This window comes from Capra hircus, chromosome 1 (assembly GCF_001704415.2).
Source record: "Capra hircus breed San Clemente chromosome 1, ASM170441v1, whole genome shotgun sequence".
NCBI lineage: Eukaryota > Metazoa > Chordata > Mammalia > Artiodactyla > Bovidae > Capra > Capra hircus.
The window spans coordinates 149207493-149234717 of record NC_030808.1 but is presented as its reverse complement, the minus strand read 5'-3'; the positions used below and the strand labels follow the sequence as shown (position 1 = coordinate 149234717).

Here is a 27225-nt window from a genome sequence, read left to right as displayed (position 1 = left end):
CACCTACTGAATTTGTAGAAAACACTTCACTTCTTTCTCTTTTCCACCCATCTTCTACTGAGTTCTTTTCCCTAAACTCTGCAAAACCCAGTGTAACTTCTATCAGATGAGAAGGGACTTTATTCAGATCTCTGTGCTGAAGTTGTTTGAATGAAGCTTTAATGAAAGGTATCTCAGAAACTTTCTTGAACCCAACTACGATAGTTTTGCTCTTCTGTGACATTACCTCATTCTCTATCACACACACTGCTCATCTGCCTAGTATCTCTTCCTTGTGTGCTATCACGTCGCTACTCCACGTAGTAATGCCCACATCTCAACAAGGGCCAGCAGGGAAGAAGCAAAGCTGTGACCCAGGAGATTGGCCAACAGAAATGTACCATTCACAGTAATGGAACCACAGGTGGGCACATGGCTCAATCAGGATCAGTCTGAGGCACCCCACACTTATACTATATAAATACTAACAGAGGCTCTCTTTCCACTAGAAAAGTTACTAGAATCTTTCCACTAGAAACGTTAACAGAACAGTTACTAGGATATCAGTTTGGGGCTCCCACTATTTCAAAATGAAGCCGAGAGCCTATTCTCTAATTGCCATCTGTGATCAAGATAGATTAACAAGGACTGGATATACCCTCTTGCTTAAAAGTAAGACAAAGTACATGAAACAGGTTTCCTAGACTCTGGCTATCAGGCAACAGAAGAAAGTGATTCCTGAGAGATGAGAAGCACAAAGCTCTGTGGTTGTTCCCACTTACTGTGGGAGAGTTTCTCAGCCACAGCACAGGTAGAAGGAACCCAGGGAGAGGCCACAAGCTCAGTGAAGGCAGGGAAGCCAAGGCGGCACAAGTTCCCGGGGCAGAGGACCAGAGAGGGCAGAGCTGGACAGAGGGCTCCGGAGGTTCCAGAGGGCCCCCTTGGAGTCTTCAGCTGAGTATCAGCCAGTACATGCATGTGCAGCAACTACCCAAGCCAGGGAAAGAACCACTTGAAAAGACTAAAAGGGAACAACAGTCAGCACTCACACAGGGCCAGGATAATTCCTGTTCCCACCAACCAGAGCAGAAAACGTCACGGGAGTATTAAGTACAGTACTCAGCAGAGTTTGCCCTCAGTTATGGAGAAAAAATTAGCCCAAGAACAAATACCACTATGATATCACCCAACAAAGCCTAAAACAATACTCCGAAGAATCTGTTTTCCAAGTAGCTTTACTGCATCCGAAAACAAAACTCAAAAATATTTACAGAAGACAAAAAAATATTAGGACCAAACGAGGTAAAATTCACAATGTCTGGCATCCGATCAAAAATTACTAGGTATGCAAAGAAGGAAAACGTGATCTATAATGAAAAGAAAAATCAATCCATTGAAAACAATCCACAAATGACACAGTTGACAGGATTAGCAGATAAAGACATTAAAACAGCTCTAGATAATATATTTCATACGTTCAAGACACTAAGGAAAAAATAGAATATATTAAATAAAGACATGATATATATAAGAAACACTCAAACTGAAATTCTAGAAATGACTGCTACAGCACTCAGATTAAAAATAAATTAGATGGAAATAAAGGCAGATTGGACATAACAGAAGGATTTGTGGACTTGACACAGCAATAAAAATCTAGGTAAGATGGAACGAAGAGAGAAAAGACTAAAAGTGATACAAACAGGGAAGCACCACTGAGAAACATAAAGTGAACACAGATCTGGATCCAGTCGTGCCTGAACTACCACCCAACCAGACATGAGCCAGTAACTTCCCTCTTCCACTTATGCCAAATCTGAGTTAGGTTTTGTCACTCCTGAACGAAAAGAGTCCTAACATACTCCTCAATGTTAAAAAGTCCTTGGGGACATTTGTGAGGCTGGCGGTTTGTATCTTGTATAAATACACCAAAAGACAATGCACATAGAAATACCAACAAATATTTGGTGACTATATGTAAAAATTTTCACTCTTTAGGATACAATGATTCAACGTCTCTTAAGCCTAAAAGTATGTGCAGGACTCATAAATCAACTATACCTCAATGAAAAATAATGAAAAAATATATTATTTAAAAATTAAAGTATGTTTAGGACAACTGACATTGTACCAGTTTTCTTTATCTGGAAAAAAGGAAGAAAAATTGGCCTACCCTCACACAGAAATCTACAGACTACCCACCTATACAGGATTATATCCTAGACTCAACAGACTCAGGTTCATAAATGGACTCTGATAAAAGAACGCACCTTGTACAGTCTATTTTGGTTTTTTAAGTTTAAAATAGCCTTCAATGAGCACTCCTTTTTGGTAAAACAAAATGATAAATGACCTCAATATACAGTTACCAAAATTTTCGAATACTAAAATTTTCTGAATACTAGGGAGTTGTGTTTTTTACCTACACAAATAACTTTTGCAACTATCAAAAAATTCCCAATTAAAAAAAAAGGGAACCCACATAAACAGTCAACCAATCTTTGACAAAGAAACAAAGACAATACAATGGAACAAAGACACCCTTTTCAACAAATGATACTGGAACTGGACATCTACACACTAAAAAGTGAATCCAGACAAAAAATCAACTCAGAATAGATTACAGACCAAAAACTCCTAGAGGAGAGCATAGGGGAAAAACTAGATGACACTGGGTATGGTGATGACTTTTTAGATACACCAAAGGTATGATTCATGAAAGAAAGAATTGATAAATTAGACTTGATTAAAATGAAAACTTACGCTCTGTGAAAGAAACATCAAGAAAATGAGAAGACAAGCTCGGATCTAGGAGAAAATATTTGCAAAAAATACAGCTGATAAAGGGCTGTTATCCAAAATATACAGAGAACTTTTAAGAAATAAGAAAACCACCAGTTAAAAAATGAGCCAAAGACCTTAACAGACGCTTCATCAAGGAGGATATACAGTGCCAAATAAGTATATGAAAAGATGCTTCACATGTCATGTCATCAAGGAAATGCAGATTAAAATAATAAGATACCACTATGAATCCATCAGAACAGCCAAAATTCAGGACACTGACAACACTAAACGCTGGGAGGACGTGGAGCAACGAGAACTCTCATTCATTGCCAGTGGAAGTGCAAAATGGTATAGCTACTTTGGAAGACAGTTTGGCAACCGTTAAGTTTTTTAGTTTTCAAAAAAAACACAAACCAACAACATATTCTTACCATATGATCCAGCAATTGCACTCCTTGGTATTTACCCAAAGGAGCTGAAAATATATGTCCACACAAAAACCTGCATATAGGTATTTATAGCAGCTTTATTCATAACCACCAAACCTTGGAAACAATCGAGATGTTCTTCAGTAGGTGAATAAACTGTAATATATCCAGACAATGTAATATTTTTCAGTGCTAAAAAGAAATACCTATCAAGCTACGAAAAGACATGGAGGAAACTTAAATGCATAGTACTAAGTCAAAGAAGCCAGTCTGAGAAGACTGTACATCATATGATGCCAACTATATGACATTCTGGAAAAGTAAAACTATGGGAACAGTAAGAAGATCAATGGTTACCACAATGTGGGAGGAAGGATGGATAGGCAGAACAGAGGATTTCAGGGCAGTGAAAATACTCTATGAACCACAATGGTGAAACACAGGTCATTATACATTTGTTCAAACCCATAGAAAGTCCACTTCGGGAATGAACCCTAAGACCAACTATGGACTTTTGGTGATTATGACATATCCACGTAGGTTCATCGGTTTCCACAGATGTGTGTCTCTGTTGGGGGAGACTATGCAAGTGCAGGGCAGGGAATTTACAAGAAATCTCTGGACCTTCCTCTTAATTTTGCTGTGAACCTAAAACTGCTCTAAAAAAGTCTTAAAAAAAAGAATGAATATTTTGTTTGATAAGTTAAACCAGGAATAAACATTCTATATAAAGTCTTCAATGTAATTAAGAAAGTTCTGAATTTAAGACGTATGAAAGATAGCATACATATACAGCATCTGTCTAATGGAAGTTTTGCAAAAATAAACTGAAGAGGAGGCAACATTCAAATAGCTAAGGGTGAAAATATTCCAGAAATGCTGAAAAGACATGAATCCTCAGATTTTAGAAACCAAGCTATCCCAAGTGTGATAAATTTAATGAAAATTCCTCCCAGACAATAAAATTTATTTGCAATAAAATTGCCAAATGTTAAAGACACTGAGATTTTCAAACACCTAGGAAAAGCAAAGATTACTTACAAAGGAAAAATAGCAGACCTGTCAACAGAGGCAAAAAAAGGAGTCAAAAGAACATAGACTTAAACATCTGCATTGAACATTATACCCTGCTTAAATACTATTTAATTTTTTTTAAAGAAAGTTTTGGAACACTTTTTCTAAGTTGATAATAGACTGACCTAGCAAGTTACCTCTGGAAAATCAGTATCATGATCTAGGTTTCAGTATTATGAACACGAGCATCCATTCATTCCGTAAGTAAATTTACACAGCACCTGCCAAATGCCAAGTTCAGTGATCAGCAAAGATTATGCTTCAATTACAAGAGCAACTCATAATGAAAATGGCAACAAACAGATCACCTTCAAGCAGAAGCCTAATGCTGGATTCTCAGTTCATTCTTGTCTCTACTTGCAATGACACCTTAGAGAAAGTCACTTTACCCTTCTGGGACTTAATTTTTTAATCTAGAAAATAAGGCATTTAAGAAGTGACTCCAATATCTGGATGCAGAAATTCACCTGGAGAATTTTATAATCCCCAGACTCAGATACACTCCGAGGCCATCTGAATCATAATTTGGGGGCTCTAAAATTCTATGATTCTATTCATTCTGGTTTAAAAACAAATATGTAAACACTGTTTTTTAAATCTATAATTATTAGTAGCCAATAACTCATTTCAACTCATTCATTCATTAAATATTTACTATGAGTGCCTCTATGTGCTGGGCAGCTTCTCAGGCAGGTGATTCAGAAATGAACCAAACAAAAAAACCTATCCTAAAAAAAAAAACAACACAAAAAACCTGTCCTTAGGGAGCTCACGTTATACTAAAGCACACACAAATAAGAACACAACTTAAACAACATACATATATGCAATCATGTTAAACGCTAAGAGGTAAAAAGATAAAGCAGAGAAAAATAAGCAAATGTCTAGGAAGGACCAGGTTTGCTCAGGGAAGGTCACTGAGAAGAGAACTCTCAGTGAAGAAGGAAAGGAAACAAAGGAGCTCACTCAGGCTCTTGGAAAGGCAGTCTGACCCTAGGCAGAGGGAAGAGCAAGCATGCGGTGGGAGTGGGCCTGGTGCACGCGAGCACAGCGAGGCAGCCCAGGGCTGACAGAGGACAAAGGGGAGGCGAGCAGGAGTGAGGCCGCAGCAACGATGGGTGGCTAAAGGCACACGGGGCTGACCAGAGGAACTGCAGTAATAACTTTGACCAAATGAAAATACCACACTGGTTCACTGCTTTATTAATGTGTACTCAGGTATTTGCAGTTCTGTGCCATTAAAACCATACTGCAGTGACCACGCTGGCCCGTCTCATCACGTACACATAGGCAAGAACGTTTGTGGAGTACACACCCTTGGAATCAATTACAACACAGGCACAGCAGAGCTCTCCAAGGTGTCTGTGACCAACTCACACCCCACAGGCTTACTGAGAGCTCCTGTCAGCAAACACGCTACCAACACGCAGGACTAGCAGTCTCTAACTTTCACCTATTGGAAGAACCCAAACAATATCACTGTTTTTTGCACTTGTGGGTATACATGTGGGTATGTTTGGAGGTTCTTTATTAGGCTCTCTTGGTTTCTATTTCTTTACAATTTTAATTACTAGGAAATACAATCTTTTTTTCCTATTGACCATTCAGGTTTCCTCATCTCTGAAATGCTTATTTCATGGGCCCATTTTCTACTGAGTTTCTTTATTTCTGTTCTTCACATATTTTGAATGTAAAGCCCTATCAAGTTATTTCTGTTCCATATGTGACAAACTATCTCCTCCCAGACTATAATTTCATTTATGGTGTCCCAACATACAGAAAATTTTAAGCTTGAGATAATTATCAGAGTTTTTTCCTTCTCTGACCTGTGTATGTATGTAAAGAAACCCTTTCCCACCTCAAGATTACAAAGCTAGTCTCCAGACACTCCTGAGTTTTAAGCCTCATTTTCCACAGTCAGGTCCTTAATCCTTCCACAATGTGCAGATGCTGACACCTCAACCACTCAGGTGTGCTCACGACCCATAGGGGCGGCCCATCCCCGACAGACACACTTGGCCCTTACCGCTGGGCTGCGGGTCCTCTCTGATTATGGAACTGAAGGTTCCCCTGCCACGCTCCTGAGCTCCATGTAATTTCAACCAGCACTTTTACATAGGGATTTATATCCTGTAAACAGACTTTTCACAAAGTTGTACAGCACTGTTTAGCCAAAGTAAAGCATGCAAGAAACCTACCTTTGTCCAATTGTTCTTCAGAATGGTAGCTCTCTTTCCATCACCAAGTGCATTTCTAAAGGAAAAGGAAATAAAATACTCAAATTTTTCAACGGGTATTATATAATGTGTATCTATTTGTACTTTAATTTTCCATATATAATCTAGTTTTTAATTTTTTTAGTCTATATATGTCCATTATAGGAAATTTGGAAAATACAGAAAAGCAAACAAAGGAAAAAAGTCACCCAGTCACAATCACAATTACCCAAGAATAGGTACTTTCAGTATTTCCGGAGTATTTCCTGCACACAACTATCTACATCTCACCTATCCCTACCTTATTATTACTCGCATGAAGTTGTTTTGGTACTATGTGGTATTGTCAGCAAGACTTCTGATCTTGGAGAATAAAAGGCCCAGATATTTCACACAACACACTGGCTAAGCTATAATGGACAGAGCATAAGTTGGGACATGAGATTAAGTCCAGCGTCATCACTAACTCTCACTGGGGCGGATAGGAAGTAATTAACCTCTTTAGGGTCACTTTCCCATCTTTAAGACGAGGCTAACAATTTTGGGTTTTCCTGTTTTCAGATACTATGCTCAAGCACAGTACACTGTAAACTGTCACAGTACACAGCACACTGTAAACTGTCGAGCACTGAGGTCTACCATCTGGTCTCTCATAGTTTCCTTAAGAGTCAGTGGCCTCCTCTGCCTAGCTCAGCCACCCACCACCGCCGTCCCAGGGAACTTTACCACTGCTCAAAACTGTTCAGAGCCCAAAATCACTAATTCAGGCATCCCACTCTTTCCCCGGATAGCATAGCTCCTTCCATCCTCCTTATTCAGCTATTCCTACTAGCTTCTCAGGGGGCTCACCTCACTGACGTACTCATTTTCTCTCTTTTTTAACTTCCTTATCGATCTATCTTAAGATTCGCTGGTTCCTTATTTCATATTCCCATGCATACAGCTGCATACTTCTTTGTCCCTATGTTTACATCTTGCTCTACGGCAAAACCCAATTCTGGATGAGCCCTGCTTCCTGCTTTCTCCAGGACCACATGTAGGGAGCCAAGTACTACCAGAGAAAAAACACAGCAGAGCACACCAGGAGTACTACTTACTCAGGATCCCAACGACCCAAAGGGGCCTTCAACAGTGTTAACCAATATTCTAGATCAAATCACTCTCTAATTTTGTTAAATGACCATTTCAAATCTTATGTCCTTTCCAGGACTTCCTGGTGGTCCAGTGGTTAAAACTCTGCACTTCCAATGCAGGGGGGCACAGGTTTGATCCCTAGTCAGAGAACTAAGACCCCATATGCCTCGCAGAGTGGTCAAAAAAAAAAAAAAAAACTTAAGTCCTTTCCTTCCAACTCCCCTTTCAGCCAATGAGCTTTGCTCCTATTTCAATGAGTAAACTGGACATATCAAAGAGAACTCTCTCAATCTAGCCCTGACTTTTCTCTTTTACAATGAAAGTTTCTTCCTCCTCCTGTGGCTGATTCCTCCACTTGTGCCATGTAACTACCCATCCTTACAGTATCAATCATCCTTTCTCTCTCCTGTAAAACCAGACATTCCATTTAAGGAATTTACCCCATCAGTATGTTTTATTGTGGTAAAACACACATCATAATTTATCCCATGAATCATTTCAAATGTAAAATTCAGTGGTATGAAGTACATTGACGTTGTCATGCAACTTCCTATTGACTTTTAATCTGCTCAGATCTCTCATCTTTTAAAAAGCAAGTAAAAAATAAATAAAAGTCTTAAACCCTAAGCAAACACTGTTGGTAATCTACCCAGCAGCTAACCTCCTCCTCTGACTGCTAAACACTTGTTGTGAGGGTCCACCTCTAAAACTGAGATAATTCCTAGTTAAGTTTAAGCCAGTCATCACAAACCCACTCTCCACTGAGTGGTTTAGGGGTACACAGTTCAGGTATGACCCAGAACTGAGGGGACCGCTCACTCTTAAAAACCAATTACAAAAACAATCAAGAAACAAAACAAAAAGATTACAAAGAACAAAACTAGCTAACTTATTCTACCACACATCAATACCTACTGCTACTGCTGCTGCTGCTAAGTCGCTTCAGTCATGTCCGACTCTGTGCGACCCCAGAGACGGCAGCCCACCAGGCTCCCCTGTCCCTGGGATTCTCCAGGCAAGAACACTGGAGTGGGTTGCCATTTCCTTCTTCTATGCATGAAAGTGAAAAGTGAAAGGGAAGTTGCTCAGTCGTGTCCGACTCTTAGCTACCCCCGGGCTCCTCCATCCATGGGATTTTCCAGGCAAGAGTATTGAAGTGGGGTGCCACTGCCTTCTCCACAATACCTACTAAAAGACCATATATACATTTTAAAGATAAAATTCAAAAGCTATCTAGACAGCCTGACAAACAGAAGAGGATACAGAAATCAGAAACAGATCCTTACAGATCCTGATATAGTCACCCGATCTGTATGACAAAGCTAACACTGCAGTGCATGGAGAAAACATACTCGTAAAAGATGGGGCTGGGTCGGCTGAGGGGGTCTCTTCCACATCCCTGCATTCTTTAAACATTCAAACACTGAGTAAACAAATGTGTGAATAAGTGTGTCTTCCATATACACGTCGGAGGCAGAGCTGAGGCAGCAGCACAAAACCGCTGCAGGGTTGTTGGGGGCAGGGGGAGGCCTGCAAGCAAATGGAGAAGCCAAAGAGTCCTCCTCCTCCTCTATCATCCACTCACCCACCCACTTCTTGAGCACCTGCTACATACGGGCATACAGGCGCTGTTATGGACACAGTGTGGACAAGCTGGACACAGCCCTGCCCTCTTGGGGCTAGTACTCCAGTGGGAGACAGATAATACAGAAATAAAAAACAAGCGATTTCCAAGTCATATGAAAGTTAATGAGGTGGAGAGAGTGAATTATCAGGAAAAAGGGTCAGGGCAGGCTTCTAGGAAGAGGTGATATTTGTGCTGAATCTCTAATAAAGGGAGGGAGGGAGCCTTGTGATGCTGGGAAAGAGCATCCCAAGTAGAGAGGACAGAGTATGCACAGGGTCTGGGGGGGGCAGAGGGGTGGGGGTGAGAGCGTCATTCCGGAGGTAGAGAGGAGGGCAGGGACAGCAAGGGTTCCCGAGTCGGAGGCCGAGGGCCTGTGAGGGCTGGAGGTGAAGGCAGAGGCCTGCGGTCTCCGGCACAGGAAAGAGACACCAAGGGGCTGTCTCAGCAGAGCCGCTCTGGAAGCCTCAGGGCAGAGGTGAAGCTGGGGGAAGAGGATCAGACTTGGGGATCAGAGGGGAGGGCTCCAAAATGGGAGCCCAGGAAGCAAGGAGGGGCAGGGCTGAGGGGGATTGGCTATGCTGGGAAGCAGTCCTGGGTGACCTCAAGAGGAGCAAGACTAGGGAGCAGCGAGAAGCAGTCTGAGCCCCACTCACAGGCTCCACAAGAAGCCGAGGGTGGGTGCAGCGAGGCACCCTACTCTGGCCATGTCCCTCAGAGGCAGGGGGAGACCCTCTCTCTTGCCCTGGGAATAGCAGCCCCACCAAGGCTGGCCCTGGAGTGGGGGAGGGGGGGTGATCCCAAAATACCCAAAACAAAGGCTAGAAGAAAACAATAATAGAGCTGGGTCAACTGGACATTCACACGAACCTTGACCCCTACCTCATACAAACAACCACCTCCAGACGGATCATGGCCTATCTCATGCATGTGTGCTCAGTCGAGTCCGACTCTCCATGGATTCTCCAGGCAAGAACACTGGAGTGGGCTGCCATGCCCTTCTCCTGGGGATCTTTCCAACCAAGAGATCAAACCGTGTCTCTTCTGTCCCCTGCACTGGCCGGTGGGTCTGTACCACTAGCGCCACCTGGGGCTCCCCAGATGGATAGGAGATTTAAATACCAATAATCGGTCAAGCTTTTAGAAAACAAAGAGTATTTTGCAGAGTAGGCAAAGATTATAATCAGAACACAAAAAGTGCTTACCATAAAGGAAAAAAATTGATAAATTGTAGTACGTTAAAATTACTACTTGCGTTCATGGGAAGAAAGCAAAAAGAGGCAAGCCATAGAGTGTGAGAAGGCATTTGTAATATTCATATTTTGACCAATGACTCCTATCCAGAATATTTTTTAAAAACCTACTAATAAGACATTCAACTCAAAAGAGAAAAACAAAAAAAAAGACTCAAACAGGCACTTCACAAAAGATATCTGACTGGTCGATAAGCATATGAAAAACAATGTTCAACTTAAACCTCCTAAATTAACTTAAGGAAATGCAAATTAAAATCACAGCATCGTATCACTACACACTCAGCGGAATGTCTAAATGAAATGACACAAAATAATAAGTGTTAGTGAGGACGTGGAACTAAAACTCTCATGTGCTGCTGGCAGGAGTGTAAAATGATGCAACCATGGTGCAAATTATGTGCATAGCTGAGCATAAGCACACCCTCCTGTCCCAGTAATGCCACTCCTTTATTACATACTTAACAGAAATGAAGACATGTTCACAATGACGCTATCTGTAAAAGTACTAGAAACCCCCAAATGCCCATCAACAATAGAATGGATAAAATGTGGTATATTCATGCAATAGATGAACACTTTCCAACTACATGCAACAACATGGATCTCAAACACAATGCTGAAAACCAGACATAAAGAGCATGTATCACATGACTCTGTTTATACTGCACAAAGCAGGCAAAACTAACCTATGGTGTCAGAAGTCAGGACAGGAGTTATACTGGGGAAGGAAGGGGGCAGTGACTGAGGGGGAACAAAGGTGACTTCCAGGGTACTGGGGTTGTGATCTGGATGCTGGGTATGGTTATTTGCGTCTGGAAAATCCAACCTGCATACTTATGAACTGTACATTTCTCAATATGTATATTAAAATTTTTCTTTTGAGGAGTACAAGAGTCATCCTTCTGCGGGAGGCTGTAATGTCCAGTGTGGTGTCTGAATTACAGAAGCCCTCCTGCCATCCTGAGGGGGTGGGCAGTCTGAGGTCTAAGTCACATGGTGCGGCTGGAAAAAAAAAACCACCTAGGTCTTTGATGACATTGTCGAATCACTCACTACATACCCAACCCTAGAATCATCTTCTGGAACTCTTGGATCAAGTAAGTTTTCTTCACCATTTAAACCATATGAATTAAGAGATCTCTATTATTTGTAGCCAAAATCACCTGAATACAATGGCAAACCTCTTCCGTCCTCTCTGCTCGAACGCCTTCACCAGCTGCCTGTGCTGGCTGCCTCCATCTCCTTATCCTCACTTCTGAGCCCACTCAGGCCTGGCATCTGTGCCAAGCTTCCCGCTGACGGCTCTCCCTAGGGAACTAGGTGTCCACAGAACTAAAACCACGTTCCAGAGGGCTTCCCAACAACAGGCCCTGCTGGCCACTCTCTCATTCGCTTCCAGGATCCTACACTGACTCTCTCAGCTCTCTGGCGAACCTCGTAGGAGTCTCCTGTGCAGCTTCATCCTTCTCTAATTGGCTACTTTCTCTGTCCGGCCAAAGCTCAGTCCCAGCTCCCCTTCTAATATCAGCCCACACTCTCTCTAGACCAGTGGGCAATCCTGGCTGCACATTAGTACTACCTGGGGGGCTTCTAAAAAAGCCCGATGCCCAATTAAATGAGAACTTAGAGGGGTGAGTGGGGTGGATTTCTTCAAAGCTCGAGTGCTTTCAATGTGCAGTAATAGTTCTGGACTTGGGAGGGGAAGGAAATGCTATTAACTGACTCTCTCAAACCACCACACCTAAGTATGTGAGAACTTTGAATGCCACAAGAGAGTTATCATCTTTCCCCCTTATGGCAAATCGTCATTTTCAGGGTCTGACCATATCACAAAGAAATAACATCTTTACTCCCCAAGTTTCTTGACCTCACAATGAAGCAACAAAAGCAGGATTCAGATGGAACAGTCAGTTACTGTCAAATATGCAGTGACTATTAACCACACACACATCTTAGATCAAAAGTTAGTGTCTGGAAGTAAAATTACATATGTTCTTTCATCCAAGTAAAATTACATATGTTCTTTCATCCAAGTAAAATAAATTCTTACTAGGAATTTATCCTACACATCTATGTATACTGCATCAGAGTGTAAAACATAAAAGGATATTACACAGTTTTAGCTAACTTTTTAAACTGGAAATAAGCTCTGTTCTCATACAAACAAGTGCATGGTAAAACACTATGCAGTCATGAATAAAAACTGGGGTAGATGTCAGTATTCACGATGTGCAACAAATCCAACAGTTAAATATTAAAAGCAAGATGTACAACAGGGTATATATATAATATGCTCTTATCCATGTTAAAACAAAAGACACATACGTTATACTGAACCAAACGAAAATGCCTTATTCCGACTTATAAAAATGACAACTTCATCTGGTTCAAGGTAGTCAGTGTTCATATAGGCATAAACTATTACAGAGATGCATAAGGATCTGAAGAAAGGGATTAGGGCAGGGGTTTCAGGTGGGCAAGAGTTTTCAGTTTATCCTTTTGCACTCTTTAAACTTTTTATGATGTGCACTTGTTACTGTGTTTTAAAAAGGGGTGCACCTCAAAGAAGTTTGAAAAAGTAACTATTTTCTTCAAAAGCAAATTCAGCACTTTTTTTAAGCAAAATAAGAGACCATACACGTAAGAGAACAGAGTAAGGAATAATTCATCAACCAATACACACACTAAAAACGCCCCACATACACTAAGATTTTTGAAAATTCTCACAAAAACATACAATTTACTTGATTTACACCTCAGACCTCAATTCAGAAACACACACATACACACAATCATTTAAAATCTAGCTGCCTGCTATTATTCACAAGTTGGGAGCTAACAGAAGGGAATACCATCTAAGGGTAAATACCAAAGGGTCAGAGTAAATACCAAGTTTAAAAATTCTATACTCTTCCTAAGTAAATTTAAAATATCCAAGACTAAGCTTTCCCCTTTTCCAATTACATTTCCTATTACACAGTTTATTCCATCTCACCAAAGAATTCAAATTTCCACACAGGAGTCTCACTGAGAATGAATTAAACAGTAACCCTAATCATCTACCTTGTATAACTATTGCAACCACAGAGGCTATAGGTGCCCGATTGCTTTTTCTAGATTCTGCTCTAATCTGAAATTTTTTAATTACCTCAAATAAAAGCATCACACTAAGACACCCTCGACCTCTCAAATTCTATTTAAAACGTGGACTTATAGAAGACCGGAATATAAAGGACATCTCATCCCAGCCAGGCACCCTGGGATGCACTGCACACAGGCTCAGTGTGAAGGACTGGCAGGAAGGAGTGCGAGCCCGCCCTCCCCTCCCTCACCCCAGCCCCATTCCGCAGGTTTCCTGGAGCGGCACACCTCAGGAGAATGCTAAGCGTTCTGACTGGCTCTTGGCCTCACCTGTATCCACCCAAAGGTGGTCAGATTTACAAACCAACTACATGGCATTAAAACCTCCACCATCACGCTGAACCATTTCTGAATGAAACATTTTCCCCACAAATACCTCACCTCAGGCTCCCAGCCAAACTGGCCTTAAAATATTTGTGTTTCTCCCCTCTCAACATTATTTTTCACTTACTTTATCCTAATGCTTGATGTTTCATCTTATGTGCATTGTTAATTACACTTTGTATCAAATATATGTAACAGTACAGTACAGAGAATAACATTAACATAATCAATACCTATGTACCAGCTTAGCAAGACCTTAACATTTTGCCATATTTACTTCAGATCTTCTTGCCAGGTTTGTTACAGGTGACATCCATTGTGAACCATCTTTCCCAGCTCCAATCCATTTCCCTCCCTCCCTCCCCAGAGACAGCCACTCCATTGGTATTTTAACATGCCCATGCACTTCAAAGTCACTGTTAATACATACTATGTATTACTTATGCATATGCATATCATTTTGCACATTTCAAAACATCACATAAATGGCATCATACCGTACAAATCATTCTGCAACTTGCTTTTTCACTCAACACTGCATTCATTTTAACTGCTGCACAGCATTCCATTGTATGAATATACCATAATTCATTTTATCCATTCCCTATAGAAGGACTTTTAGGTGGTTTCCATTTCTTTACTCTTAACCACAACGCTCTAATGAAGGCTTGCACACATCTTCTCGGGTAGCCCAGAAGTGGGCAGGAGAGTACACGTCTTCACCTTGCCACACGGCTCTCCACAGTGACTGCACCGATTTAGACATTTCTCCAGCCGAGTATGAAAGTTTCCTTTGTTCCACGTCCTCTCAAACACTTGGTGCTATGAGGTTTTAAAATGTTTGCCAATCTGATGGGTACGAAAGAGAGACTCACAGTTTTTAATCTGCATGTCCTGTAAGGATAATCATGTTTATTGACTATTTAGATCATTCTTTTTTTTCAACTTTCACATTGCCGTTTGAGCCTATCATCACCTGTACCTGGTGATTAATCGTAGAGACTGTGCATCCACCTGGGTTCACACCACCCAGTGAGTGTCTGAGGACACTGCTTGACCGCCCAGGCCTCAGGTTCCTCATCTAGAAAGACCCAGCAGCGCCTATCTCACAGGGCTGGGAGGGTTTTATGAGTTAACACAGGAAAAGCACTCAAAACAGTGCCAGGGAGGCTGGATGCTTCACCATCAGCTGCTCAGCCAGATTCTCATGACAGATCTACTAGCCCTAGAGAGGAGGGCTTCAACACCTCTCAATCCTGGTAACTCAGCTAAATGGCATGGGTCCTCCTGGGTCAAGGGCACGTCTGAATCGCTGGCAGTGTGTTCTTTTCTTAAGTCATATAATCTACTCACTTGATAAGGAGTTATGTGCATTTCAGGTTCAGGAAACATTATCCCTCCATTACTAAGCAAGTCATGTAAATAGTGAATGAGGTGGGAAACACCAGTAAAACCAGGGAGGCATCACGCTTCTAACGTTAAACAAGCATCCAGCACATACTGGTGATTGCCTAACAAGGAAATGCCGCTGACCTGCCTCTACAGGAAAGTGCTATGGAGTTGACCCACAAAGCTAGACCGTCAGCTGGGAGGTACAAGGATGGATGCACAACCCTACTCTTGACCTTGACCTCACCAGGCTACCTGGCTTCCATATTTTTGCTTCGATGCACCTTCTTCAGAGCAGAGTTTCAGCAGGCTGCTGCTTGAGTGTCTAGCCTTCAACACTCACAAAAGAAGGCAGAAACCCCTCATTTGCCTCTCAGCTCCAACGGATCCCCTATGCAGAGGGGATGACCTTCAACCCACTCTAAAGTTTCAGACAGGTGCCTCGATTTTCACAAGAGGCTACTCAAGTTGCCAGCCAACCTATTCACCTTAAGAGCATACAGAATGGCCTTCAAACAGCACAGGATATCTGCAAGTCTGGACCTAGCCAGAGGCAGTAACCTAACGACATGTCCAGCCCATTTCTTGCCAGAACCAGTTGAGGACAGTGGTACTGATGGAAGACTGTGTCAAGCCCATCCATTCCTCTAGACTAGATAGCCTCGGTTATCCACGGCTTAAGCCATTTAAAAGCTGCATAACGTTAATACAGCGGTATTCTCCGAGGAGGTGATTTTTTATTTTCTTCTTTTTAAACTCTTGTATTTTCCAAATTTTCTACCATGAGAAAGTGTTCTGTTTATAATAAAAGAAAAACATAAACGTTATTTTTGAAAACTGTATACTTGGAATACACCATACTTCCCACTCCCACCTCCCACACTCCAATGTAAGTACTCTCCCTGAAAAACAACTGATAGCAGACTCTCTGCTCTTATAAGAACCTTAATTTGAAAAACTACTGATGAAAACCAAAACTGCACTCTCAGGGTGTGTTTCTTTTGCTCTGAACAGGAATCCTGCTGAGATTGTTCTCTACCCCATCACTCAGTTCATATTACTTGTAAACCATAGAAGAAATTTCTTCCGGAACCAAACATCAGGAAAACAGTTCCCCTGAGAAACTGGTGTGCTCTTTCTTCATGTATAGTGAGAATTCTATAACTTGCCAGGTATCCTCTTTTTATTTTGGGCAACAGAAAGGCAAGATGCAACTAGGAATTGTAACTAATAACTAAGCAGGACCTTATACCTACGCAGCTTTATTCTGAGGATCCCAGCCTCTAACGTGTTTTTTCATAGTTAGTTTCTAGAATTTTTCTACTGAATGGATGTATTCCTGAAACAATCCTGTAAGACAGAGTTAAATGTAACAGTCTACACTGCTCAACATTCATGCTTAATATTTAAGTTCTAAAAACTATAAGCTGAGAGACAATAAAATCATGGGGGCACTGTCAACAATCTTTCTCAGCTAATAAATACAAGCTCAGTTCAACATGAGGAACTAAGAATTAATTACAATTTCACTCTCATAGTTAAATCATTAAACTTTTCTTTCCCTTATGAAGGACATTTACTTAGTTTCATTCATACTAATACAGAGGAAACAAATACAGCAAGAATTCTTCTAGAACGATACAGATTAGCTAAGAGCAAAAGAAGGTAACATACTATAGGTGTTATAAACATAGATTATGCATAATCAGGTAAGAGCTGTGTTTGAACCTTGGCATCACTACATCACAGCTTGAAAAAAAGTGGAGCAGGGTAAAACAAAATTCACAATTACTAATGGTATGACTTTATCCACACGTAAAATATGGAAAATGACATTATCTACCTATTAAACACACCAAGTCGCTGAGTTGTGTCTGACTCTCTATAACCCCATGGACTGTAGCCCGCCAGGCTTCTCTGTCCATAGGATTTCCCAGGTAAAAACACTGGAGTGGGTTGCCATTTCCTCTTCCAGGGGATCTTCCCAGTCCAGGGATTGAACCCACATCTCCTGCCCTGGCAGGCGGATTCTTTACCACTGAGCCACCTGGGAAGCCCTATTAAACGTGTTGTTGAGAATTAAATAACCTACGTGAAGCACTTAAAATAATGCAAAGCATATACTATCCACTCAAGAAAATCACTGTTTCTGTCATTGCTATTATATATAAAGCCTACAGAGCTCTCTCTAACTATTTAACTATTTCTGCCAAAGAACTACTGAAGGATTTTCTTGCATAACTGCAAACAGAAATATTTCTCAAATACAGGTATTTAGCCTAACAGCGAGTGATTAAGCACTCTAAGCAACTGACCTGAATTGTCCAGTACGAAGAAAACAAAGAGCTCGGTTACCGTAAAGCAGGTGATTTTCAGGCCTTTAAAAAAAACAGTGTTTCATCAGTAAAGAATATTACATTTAAAACAAAAACATAACACAGAAGCCATAAGGCAAGAAAAAATTTTCAAAACCTTCATATCTGTTTGGCAGAGCAGAAATGAATATAGGATTTGGAGTCCTAACTGGCTAAGTCCTGGTTCCTTCACTTCCTGAGGGGCTTGTTCAAATCAACTCAACTTCTCTGTATTCAAAATGAAGTCTAAAAGTTCTACTTTTTCTGTTGCACTGTTGGGGCTGCTGAAAGGATCAAATGAGATGTTAAAAATCTAGCGAACTACAAGCATGTTGTCACTGTAGAGGACAGAACACTTTTATTTAAGTCAGAACCTTGACAAAGGACATCTGTAAACTGCAACAGTAATTTAAATAGCATGACTTCAAGCTTTGTCCCATTTGGTTTTATCTTACTCCACCTATATTATCTCCACCTCTTCCTAGAACAGACAGGCAACCTTTCAGATGTGGTTTGCTACCTAGATTCACTTATTCCCTGTGGAGATGGGTACAGATAGAAAGAAAGCAGCTGTCTACAGCACGCCCTCCTAAGGCTACTACAGTATTAGGCGGCCCAGCAAAGATGTCAGTAAGAAGCAAGTGAGGTACACGTGTAAGAATGCTACAAAATTCTAACAGCTGGGAAAATAGAAGATAAGGTAGAACACATGTATTCTCTCAACAATCCCAACTTTTATCCTTTAAAAGTCCCCTCATAGAAACCACAAATCCCTGAATGGGTGATGTCTAGCAACTAATTAGTTAACTAATTAGTAAAGAATTAGTAACTAATTCTTTCTTATCAGTCAATAATTTGGAAGTTATTAGAAGAAGGGAAAATGAGTCCAAGAAAAAACATGACAGAAGAGGTGGCAAGAATACACGGAAGAACTGTAAAAGAAAGATCTTCACAACCCAGATAATCATGATGATGTGATCACTAATCCAGAGCCAGACATCTTGGAATGTGAAGTCAAGTGGGCCTTAGAAAGCATCACTACAAACAAAGCTAGTGGAGGTAATGGAATTCCAGTTGAGCTGTTTCAAATCCTGAAAGATGATGCTGTGAAAGTGCTGCACTCAATATGCCAGCAAATTTGGAAAACTCAGCAGTGGCCACAGGACTGGAAAAGGTCCGTTTTCATTCCAATTTCAAAGAAAGGCAATGCAAAAGAATGCTCAAACTACTGCACTCATCTCACATGCTAGTAAAGTAATGCTCAAAATTCTCCAAGCCAGGCTTCACCAATACGTGAACCATGAACTCCCTGATGTTCAAGCTGGTTTTAGAAAAGGCAGAGGAACCAGAGGTCAAATTGCCAACATCCGCTGGATCATGCAAGAGAGTTCCAGAAAAACATCTATTTCTGCTTTATTGATTATGCCAAAGCCTTTGACTGTGTGGATCACAAGAAACTGTGGAAAATTCTGAAAGAGATGGGAATACCAGACCACCTACCCTGCCTCTTGAGAAATCTGTATACAGGTCAGGAAGCAACAGTTAGAACTGGACATGGAACAACAGACTGGTTCCAAACAGGAAAAGGAGTACGTCAAGGTATATTGTCACCCTGCTTATTTAACTTCTATGCAGAGTACATCATGAGAAACGCTGGACTGGAAGAAACACAAGCTGGAATCAAGATTGCAGAGAGAAATATCAATAACCTCAGATATGCAGATGACACCACCCTTATGGCAGAAAGTGAAGCGGAGCTAAAAAGCCTCTTGATGAAAGTGAAAGAGGAGAGTGAAAAAGTTGGCTTAAAGCTCAACATTCAGAAAACGAAGATCATGGCATCGGGTCCCATCACTTCATGGGAAATAGATGGGGAAACAGTGGAAACAGTATTAGACTTTATTTTTGGGGGGCTCCAAAATCACTGCAGATGGTAACTGCAGCCATGAAATTAAAAGACGCTTGCTCCTTGGAAGAAAAATTATGACCAACCTAGATAGTATATTCAAAAGCAGAGACATTACTTTGCCGACTAAGGTCCATCTAGTCGAGGCTATGGTTTTTCCTGTGGTCGTGTATGGATGTGAGAGTTGGACTGTGAAGAAGGCTGAGCGCCGAAGAATTCATGCGTTTGAACTGTGGTGTTGGAGAAGACTCTTGAGAGTCCCTTGGACTGCAAGGAGATCCAACCAGTCCATTCTGAAGGAGATCAGCCCTGGGATTTCTTTGGAAGGAATGATGCTAAAGCTGAAACTCCAGTACTTTGGCCACCTCATGAGAAGAGTTGACTCATTGGAAAAGACTCTGATGCTGGGAGGGATTGGGGGCAGGAGGAGAAGGGGATGACCGAGGATGAGATGGCTGGATGGCATCACTGACTCGATGGATGTGAGTCTGAGTGAACTCCAGGAGTTGGTGATAAACAGGGAGGCCTGGCATGCTGCGATTCATGGGGTTGCAAAGAGTTGGACACGACTGAGCGACTGAACTGAACTGAACTGTACTGGAAAACTTGGGAACAAACTGGGGCAGGACAGAAGCAAATTCAAAATTTTGCCTAACAGGCTTAAGTTATATAACTTAAGTTCATCTATTCAGTTCACCTCATGTTTCTTATACCTACGGGTGAGAAAACATTCTGCATAGCAAACTGAAGATACTCTCCAGTTCCTCATCTTGTGTTTCTTTCATACTGACTAGCACTCTAACGTGATCTGCCAAGGGTCTCAATATTCCATTTGCTCTTACCTACATTCAATGGCTCTGGAGTAATAGATAATAGCTATATCATATCTTTCTTTGGAAAACTCTTCATTTCCTTTCATTTTCATTAGTTCTCCTTGCTGAGAAATCAAAGTAAAAGAAGATTCATCAATTACATTAAAAAAGAATCAGGAACCCAAAAACCTAGGGAAAATGGCTCTGGGTTTTTATCTTAGAAGTAAAAAATAATCTGGGGTATTACTTATGTAGAAAATGAGAATTCAATACCCAATATATTGGCATACACATTTAAAGAAGCCTGTCTCTAATGACTCAGGGCTAATTTTGTTAAAAGGAATATTGAAAAGCAAACAAAACCACTACATTATGAATAATATGAACAATTAATTCCCTGTGTACCATATTTGGCAGGTCCACTTTTAAATATACATTATGCCTGCATAGCAGGAAAAAAAAGTAGATTCAAGGCAAAATTTTAATTTTAGGCTAGAAAATGTGATACCATTCAATAAACATGAGAGCTTAAAAAATATATACATCAATAACATATAGGAAATGTTGATTAGACTAATTGCCCCTCAAAAAATGAGGTGATAAAGTTTGCAAAGATGAAAGAAAAACAGAACGCAGAAAAAAAGGGCATGGAATCAAATATGCTATAGCTATAACTAAAAGTTCAACAGAAACATTCAAATTTTCAAAATAAACAAACTATAATTTACTGGATTATATCATGAATAGAAAAATAATTTCTGAAATCCTTTTCTAAAAATTTAGTTTTTAAAATCTTATTTTCTCTGATTAAACTGTATGACATATGAATTACATGTCAATAAAGCTGGTCCCAAAGAAAATCATGCTCTTTCAATTAATTAAAAGCCTTTTAAATTAAATTTTAAAAAATCAAGCTTCAATTTAAACCTTTAACATAAAATTCTGGGACTTCTCTGGTTGTCCAGAGGTTGGGAATCCGCCTCCCAATGCAGGGGACCCTGGTTAGTTCCTGGTCTGGGAAGATCCCATGTGCCTAGGGGCAACCAAGCCCATGTGCCACAACGGGTGAGCCTGCGCTCCAGAGCCCGTGAACCACAACTACGGAAGTCCACCCACTGCAGCTACTGAAACCTGCACACCCTCTGTTTGCCTTAGACAGGCACTGAAGCCTGTGGTGTACAATCAGAAGCCTGCTCGCCACAACCATAGAAAGCCCACGCAGCAACCCATGCAGCCTAAAATAAGTAAATTAAAATTTTAAAAATTTTAGAATTCTGATCAAGATGTCTTCCTTTTCCAAAACCAATTCCAATCAAAATTTATTAAAAATTTCTCTCGAATATGTTATCAAATTCTATAGGAGTTCTTCTTATATTCAGATGTGCTGTGTGCTTAGTTGCTCAGTCGTGTCCGACTCTTCGCAACCCTGTGGACTGTAGCCTGCTAGGCTCCTCTGACCATGGGATTCTCCAGACAAGAATACTGGACTTGCCATGCCCTCCTCCAGGGGATCTTCCCAACCCAGGGATCGAACCCACGTCTCCCATATCGCAGGTGGATTCTTTACCATCTGAGCCAATACTGAACTTTCCCCTGAATATTAATAAATGTTCTAACAAGTAAATCTCAAAATATACTTACAAATAAATATTTATTCTCACCTCTAGACACTCCGCACAACTTTGAGTTTTAAATTCTTCAAGCAAACTGCAGTTTTCTGTTACAATTTTAGTTATGTGATACTTGTCTAAATGTTATTTTTAGGAGAGAGTGAGAAAAAATTTATTAAAGTAAATGGTATTGTTAATGTTCTTACTCAGGCTAGGCAGGTGAGTCTGTAAAGTTAAACAATTGATAAACTGCTTCAGAAAACATTCAATTCATTGCTTGCCATGAATCTAATTGGTCTTATTTCCAGCTTATTATTACTCTAGTTCTAACTGTAGTTAACAGTGCTCTGTCGTAACACATTCCAAACAGGCCTCATAATTACTAAGTCAATTTAATAACACTGAGCTACAGTGTACCCAGCACAAAGTTCAACTAAAATTTCTGAAAACAAAAGCCTGGGAAACTACTTTCTAAATGTATTTAGTATAAAAAAATTTTTTTAATGTCTTATTTCAACATTATAACTCTCAAGTCAAAATCAGACATTTTTTGAAACGTTCTCATAAAAATATAATAAACTAATTCAAATGCAGCAAGTAATAACTAACATTTATGTTAAAAGTTTAAAAGACCTCCTTTTCTATCTTTTAAGCTGTTCCATAAACAAGATTTTATTAATAAGTGGTAAATAACAATTTTATTGCAACAAAACTATAGTTATGCCTCCAGCCAAATATGTTCATTTCCAAAGCAAAAGTAATACGTAAAAATACTGAAAAATTTCAGAAGATGATGGGGACAGAATAAGATTATAGAACAAAAACCTGAACTTTGGGATCAGAGAGACCTAACTTCTTATCTAGGTTCTACTAATTAACAGACAAAAGAAGTATCATTTAACCTCTCAAAGTTTACTCATTTCTAAAATAGGATCACAGCAGCTACCTTGCAGGGTTATTATAAAGAACACAGAACACAGAAAGAGTCAGAAACAAGTCCACACAGACGCCCAGTACATGATACTGGTCGTCTAATTTCACCATAAAATCTAGCCTTTAATTAAAGGCTTCCAAAACAACAAAGAGAACCATCTCTACTCATGTAATACAGCCCAGCATCTAATAAATATCAGGAAAACCTGTCTTCATATTTAAACTTAATTTCTAACACCCAGGTCAAGAGTACAAAGTATGCCCTCTACTCAGTGGAAATGGCAAATAATCAGTCACCATCAACTAAAGAGTCAAACACTTCCTGTTTCAAGATCCCTATAAAAACACTGCTAACATTCAAATGCTTTAGAGAAAAATATTTCACAAGGTAAAAAATATATAAGGCAGTTTTATCATACATAAAAGTAACAGATTTATCAGAAAAATGAAAATTATGGTCTTAGCTCAGTTACCTATTTCTCTTATAAATGAAAATACATGAACCCCAGTGTGCAGTCTTTCTTTGGGTATTATATGTAAGAACTCATAGCATCCATTTGGTAGGATGTTTAAAAAATACATAGTCACACAAATCATCAATACAGGAAATACAGAATCAAATTAACTACAGAGTTAAAGTTCTCTTATTCAGTCTTTTCTCTTATGCACAAGAGAAAAAACATGTTTAAAAATCCTAAGATAAACACCGAAATCACACAGCCATGCACTCTACTTTCCAAAATAATACCTTTATAAAACTAAGTAACAATTTAAAGCATTTATACTTACATTCAGTAAAGAAAATACTTAACATACGCCAACAATTGTCAACTGCTCCTAATTTAGATAAAATTGTTACATCGCCTGTGTATTTCACCCAATTCAAAGCTTCTTCCATTGCCAAGATTTTCTGTTTCAAAAAGAGGGGTGAAAATGTGATTTATGTATTAATTAACTGTAAGTTTACATGTGGCATTATAAATTTCTCTTATATGGCATTTCAGATTCTTAATAAAAACTTGGAAAACTTTGTATTTTCATTACTCTGGTATGCAACCTAGAATAGCTAGACCCAGTGCTCAAGTTAACAGAGACCATAGACTCACATATGTTACATCTTCAGGGAACCTCAGGCCACCCTCAGAGCTCAAAACGCTGCTGCAGTGATTACAGACAGGAAGCTGAGGTCTACAACCTGGCCAGAGGCTGCCCTGGGGAGCAGGAGAGTCCGATAACAAAGGTGAACGAGGGTTCTCAGGTCTCATCTACACTAGGACTTCCATCCTTACCTCAAAATTAAAGGTACAGATTAAGGTTAACAAAAGGTACTATGTATTTTAAATGGTCTGTGGCAGAGAGAAGAATAAGCATATACACAACAAGAGGAGTGCACGGCTGGACAAATGAGCACTCAGTGCAACGACCTTCATCAAGGGTCAAGGGTTCATAGAAATGTTATCATACTTCCAATGTCTGAAAAGACTTCAGAAATAGTGGAGTTATCAATGCTGGTGTCAGGCTTAAGGCAAACATGTATCTGTCAGAAATTCCCTGGCAGTCCAGTGGTCAGGACTCTGCAGCCTCACTGCTGAGGGCCCAGGTTCAATCTCTGGCTGAGCAACCAAGATCCCACAAAATGAGACTATCCAGTAATCGTATACCGAAAAATGTCCACACCAGGGACCTAGTAATTTCATTTGGGAGAGAATATATGCCAGATAAATAAAAGAGAAAAAACAATCAAATTGCCAAAAAAAAAAAAAGCTATGGGGGAAAAAATGAAAATGATACAAACCACCCAAATAAGGAGACTGCTCAGGCAAAATATAGAAATCCATACAACTAAATGCTATATATGAATAACTGCCACTTATTCACAGTGCTGGATTCTCATGTTGAAACTTACATTCTCTATTTTATAGCCAATTCTCAATAAGCCTCCGATAAAGAATGTATCATTCTGCAAAACAGAAAAAACATTTTTTTATTTGGCCAATTATACTTTAATCTTCTAGTGAGTAAAAAAAATTCTACATTTTAGGAATACTACTGTATGTACAGGGCTTTCGAGGTGGCTCAGTAGTAGAGAATCTGCCTGCCAAGCAGGAGATCCCTGAGTCAGGCAGATTCCCTGGAGAAGGAAATGGCAACCCACTCCAATATTCTTGCCTGGGAAATCCCATGGACGGAGGAGCCTGGTGGGCTACAGTCCATGGGGTTGCAAAGAGTTGGACACAACTGAACAACTAAAACCCACCGTATGTACACAGTAGTCCACTTCCCAGAGCAGTATCATGCCCAACTGACCTCCTAAGGACCCTGAGTTAAGTCAAAAACAGTCTTACGTAGGGTTCTAATAATAAAATGATTTAGTATAACTTTTAGATGTACTGATTTTAAAGTTTATTACACCTAAAAATCTTTTTATAAAATTCATGGCTTATATAAATTATTGCAAAGGATTATCTATAGGAAATAAATATCAGAATGCCCTTTCTAAATTTAAGTTTGCAATCAGAATTTGCAAGAAAAACACTTGGCCCCATAACCAAATGAAATAAGAAAAGTTATTAATGGCTTTCAAGGAAAAAAAAAAAATCCTTTCAGTGTAGTACACAGATAACTCCTCAAATCTGACAAGATATAGTTTATTACAAAGAAAAAATATTTGTGGTGGTGGTGGTGACTATGACATGATTTTATGTTACAAGAAAGAACCTGTCACTTTCAGAACCTGTGACAAAGGTTTCTGTGAACCAGGACCACACTTTCATTCGTGACAAATTCTAATTTCTATTCTTTAAAGAAATGGAGCCAGCCTGGTTCTCATCATGTCACGTCAGAACCATGAAAACAGCCATCTACCTAACCTCTGAAATACACAGCATGAACTCACGCAGACCAGAATAGGCTCAGGTTGCACTGTGCTGTGCTGTGCTTAGTAGCTCAGTCGTGTCCGACTCTTTGCAACCTTCATGAAGTGCCTCTCGCCAGGATTCCCTGTCCTTCGCTATCTCCCGGAGTTTGTTCAGACTCATGTCCATCGAATGAGTGATACCATCCAACCATCTCACCCTCTTTTGTCCCCTTCTCTTCTTGCCCTCAATCCTTCCTAGCATCAGGGTCTTTTCCAATGAGTCAGTTCTTTGCATCAGGTGGCCAAATACCAGAGCTTCAGCATCAGTCCTTCCAATGAATATTCAGGATTGATTTCCTTTAGGATGGACTGGTTGGATCTCCTTGCAGTCCAAAGGGACTAGCAAGAGTCTTCTCCAACACCACAGTTCAAAAGCATGAATTCTTCAGCACTCAGCTTTCTTTATGGTCCAAATCTGGGACATCCATACATGACTACTGGAAAAACTATAGCTTTGACTACAGGGACCTTTGTTGGCAAAGTAAGCTCAGGTTAACCAAAACTAAAACCATTCCTGTTAGCCACTATAAATTAGTAGCATGGGCCTGATACCATATAAATATTTATATTCTTGAAATAGGGAGGGTGGGATATACATTCTATCACTTACCACAACTTTCTTTGCCAAATCCACAATATCTTCCATCAGCTCAAGCTGCTGTAATTTCTTCAAACTTATCTCACAAGCATGAGAACCGCTTAAAGACAAATTTATTTTTTAAAAGATTATGTTTTCATATATAAAAATTCATTAAATTTTACATTCGACTGACTATGTTATACCTCAATTTAAACTACTGTAATAAAAATTCTGTTTCTTTCCTCCAGGTAATAACAAGCTATTTATTAAGCAGACAAAATATTATACCTTTTTCTTTCTTCTGTATTATAATGCTGGTATTTATAAACAAGTATATTATTTCTTCCTTAATCTAATGCTCTTCAATTTCATTAAGTCACCAAGATTACTCATTAGTATCCAAATCCCAATATTAACTTTTTCCACTCTATTAAACAAAAGTAGAGTTGAACAGTATATAAGAAGGAGACATAAGCCTTCCATTGTACTTGGCATCCCTCAGTGGTAAGGCAACATGCTTACCACTGTTCATACAGAATGGTTTAACAGACAGTAACTCACCTGGTCCTTACACAGGAGTGCATCCGTGTTATTATGGAGCTCTGCTGACGTTGAAACAGAAGTGGCCAGAAGATGTGGACTTTAATGGCATCACAGTAATCTTGCAGGACAGAAACAGGTTTACTACACCACATAGTGCAGATGTCAAATTCTTAATAAAAAAAAAGTTCTAAATTAATATTTTGTGCCTTGTTTTGGAA

The 27225-nt window shown here is 39.9% G+C and overlaps 1 protein-coding gene across 10 annotated transcripts in view; it reads right to left on the bottom strand.

Annotated features, from left to right (window-relative positions):
• The window catches only part of TTC3 (tetratricopeptide repeat domain 3), a 126845-nt gene that overhangs the window by 85353 nt on the left and 14267 nt on the right, over positions 1-27225 (bottom strand). For 6 of the 10 annotated variants that reach the window (XM_018052783.1, XM_018052785.1, XM_005675697.3 and 3 more), the window contains 8 exons: positions 27026-27176; positions 26495-26582; positions 24874-24927; positions 23757-23877; positions 22086-22171; positions 20455-20549; positions 17668-17730; positions 6467-6521 (listed from right to left, as the gene is read on the bottom strand). In XM_018052783.1, coding sequence (XP_017908272.1) covers positions 6467-6521; positions 17668-17730; positions 20455-20549; positions 22086-22171; positions 23757-23877; positions 24874-24927; positions 26495-26582; positions 27026-27176 — 713 coding nt within the window. Of the gene's footprint in view, positions 1-6466; positions 6522-10124; positions 10172-14460; positions 16219-17667; positions 17731-20454; positions 20550-22085; positions 22172-23756; positions 23878-24873; positions 24928-26494; positions 26583-27025; positions 27177-27225 lie in introns of those variants that run through there. The other 4 variants (XM_018052802.1, XM_018052811.1, XM_005675699.3 and 1 more) reach the window with 3 other exon arrangements.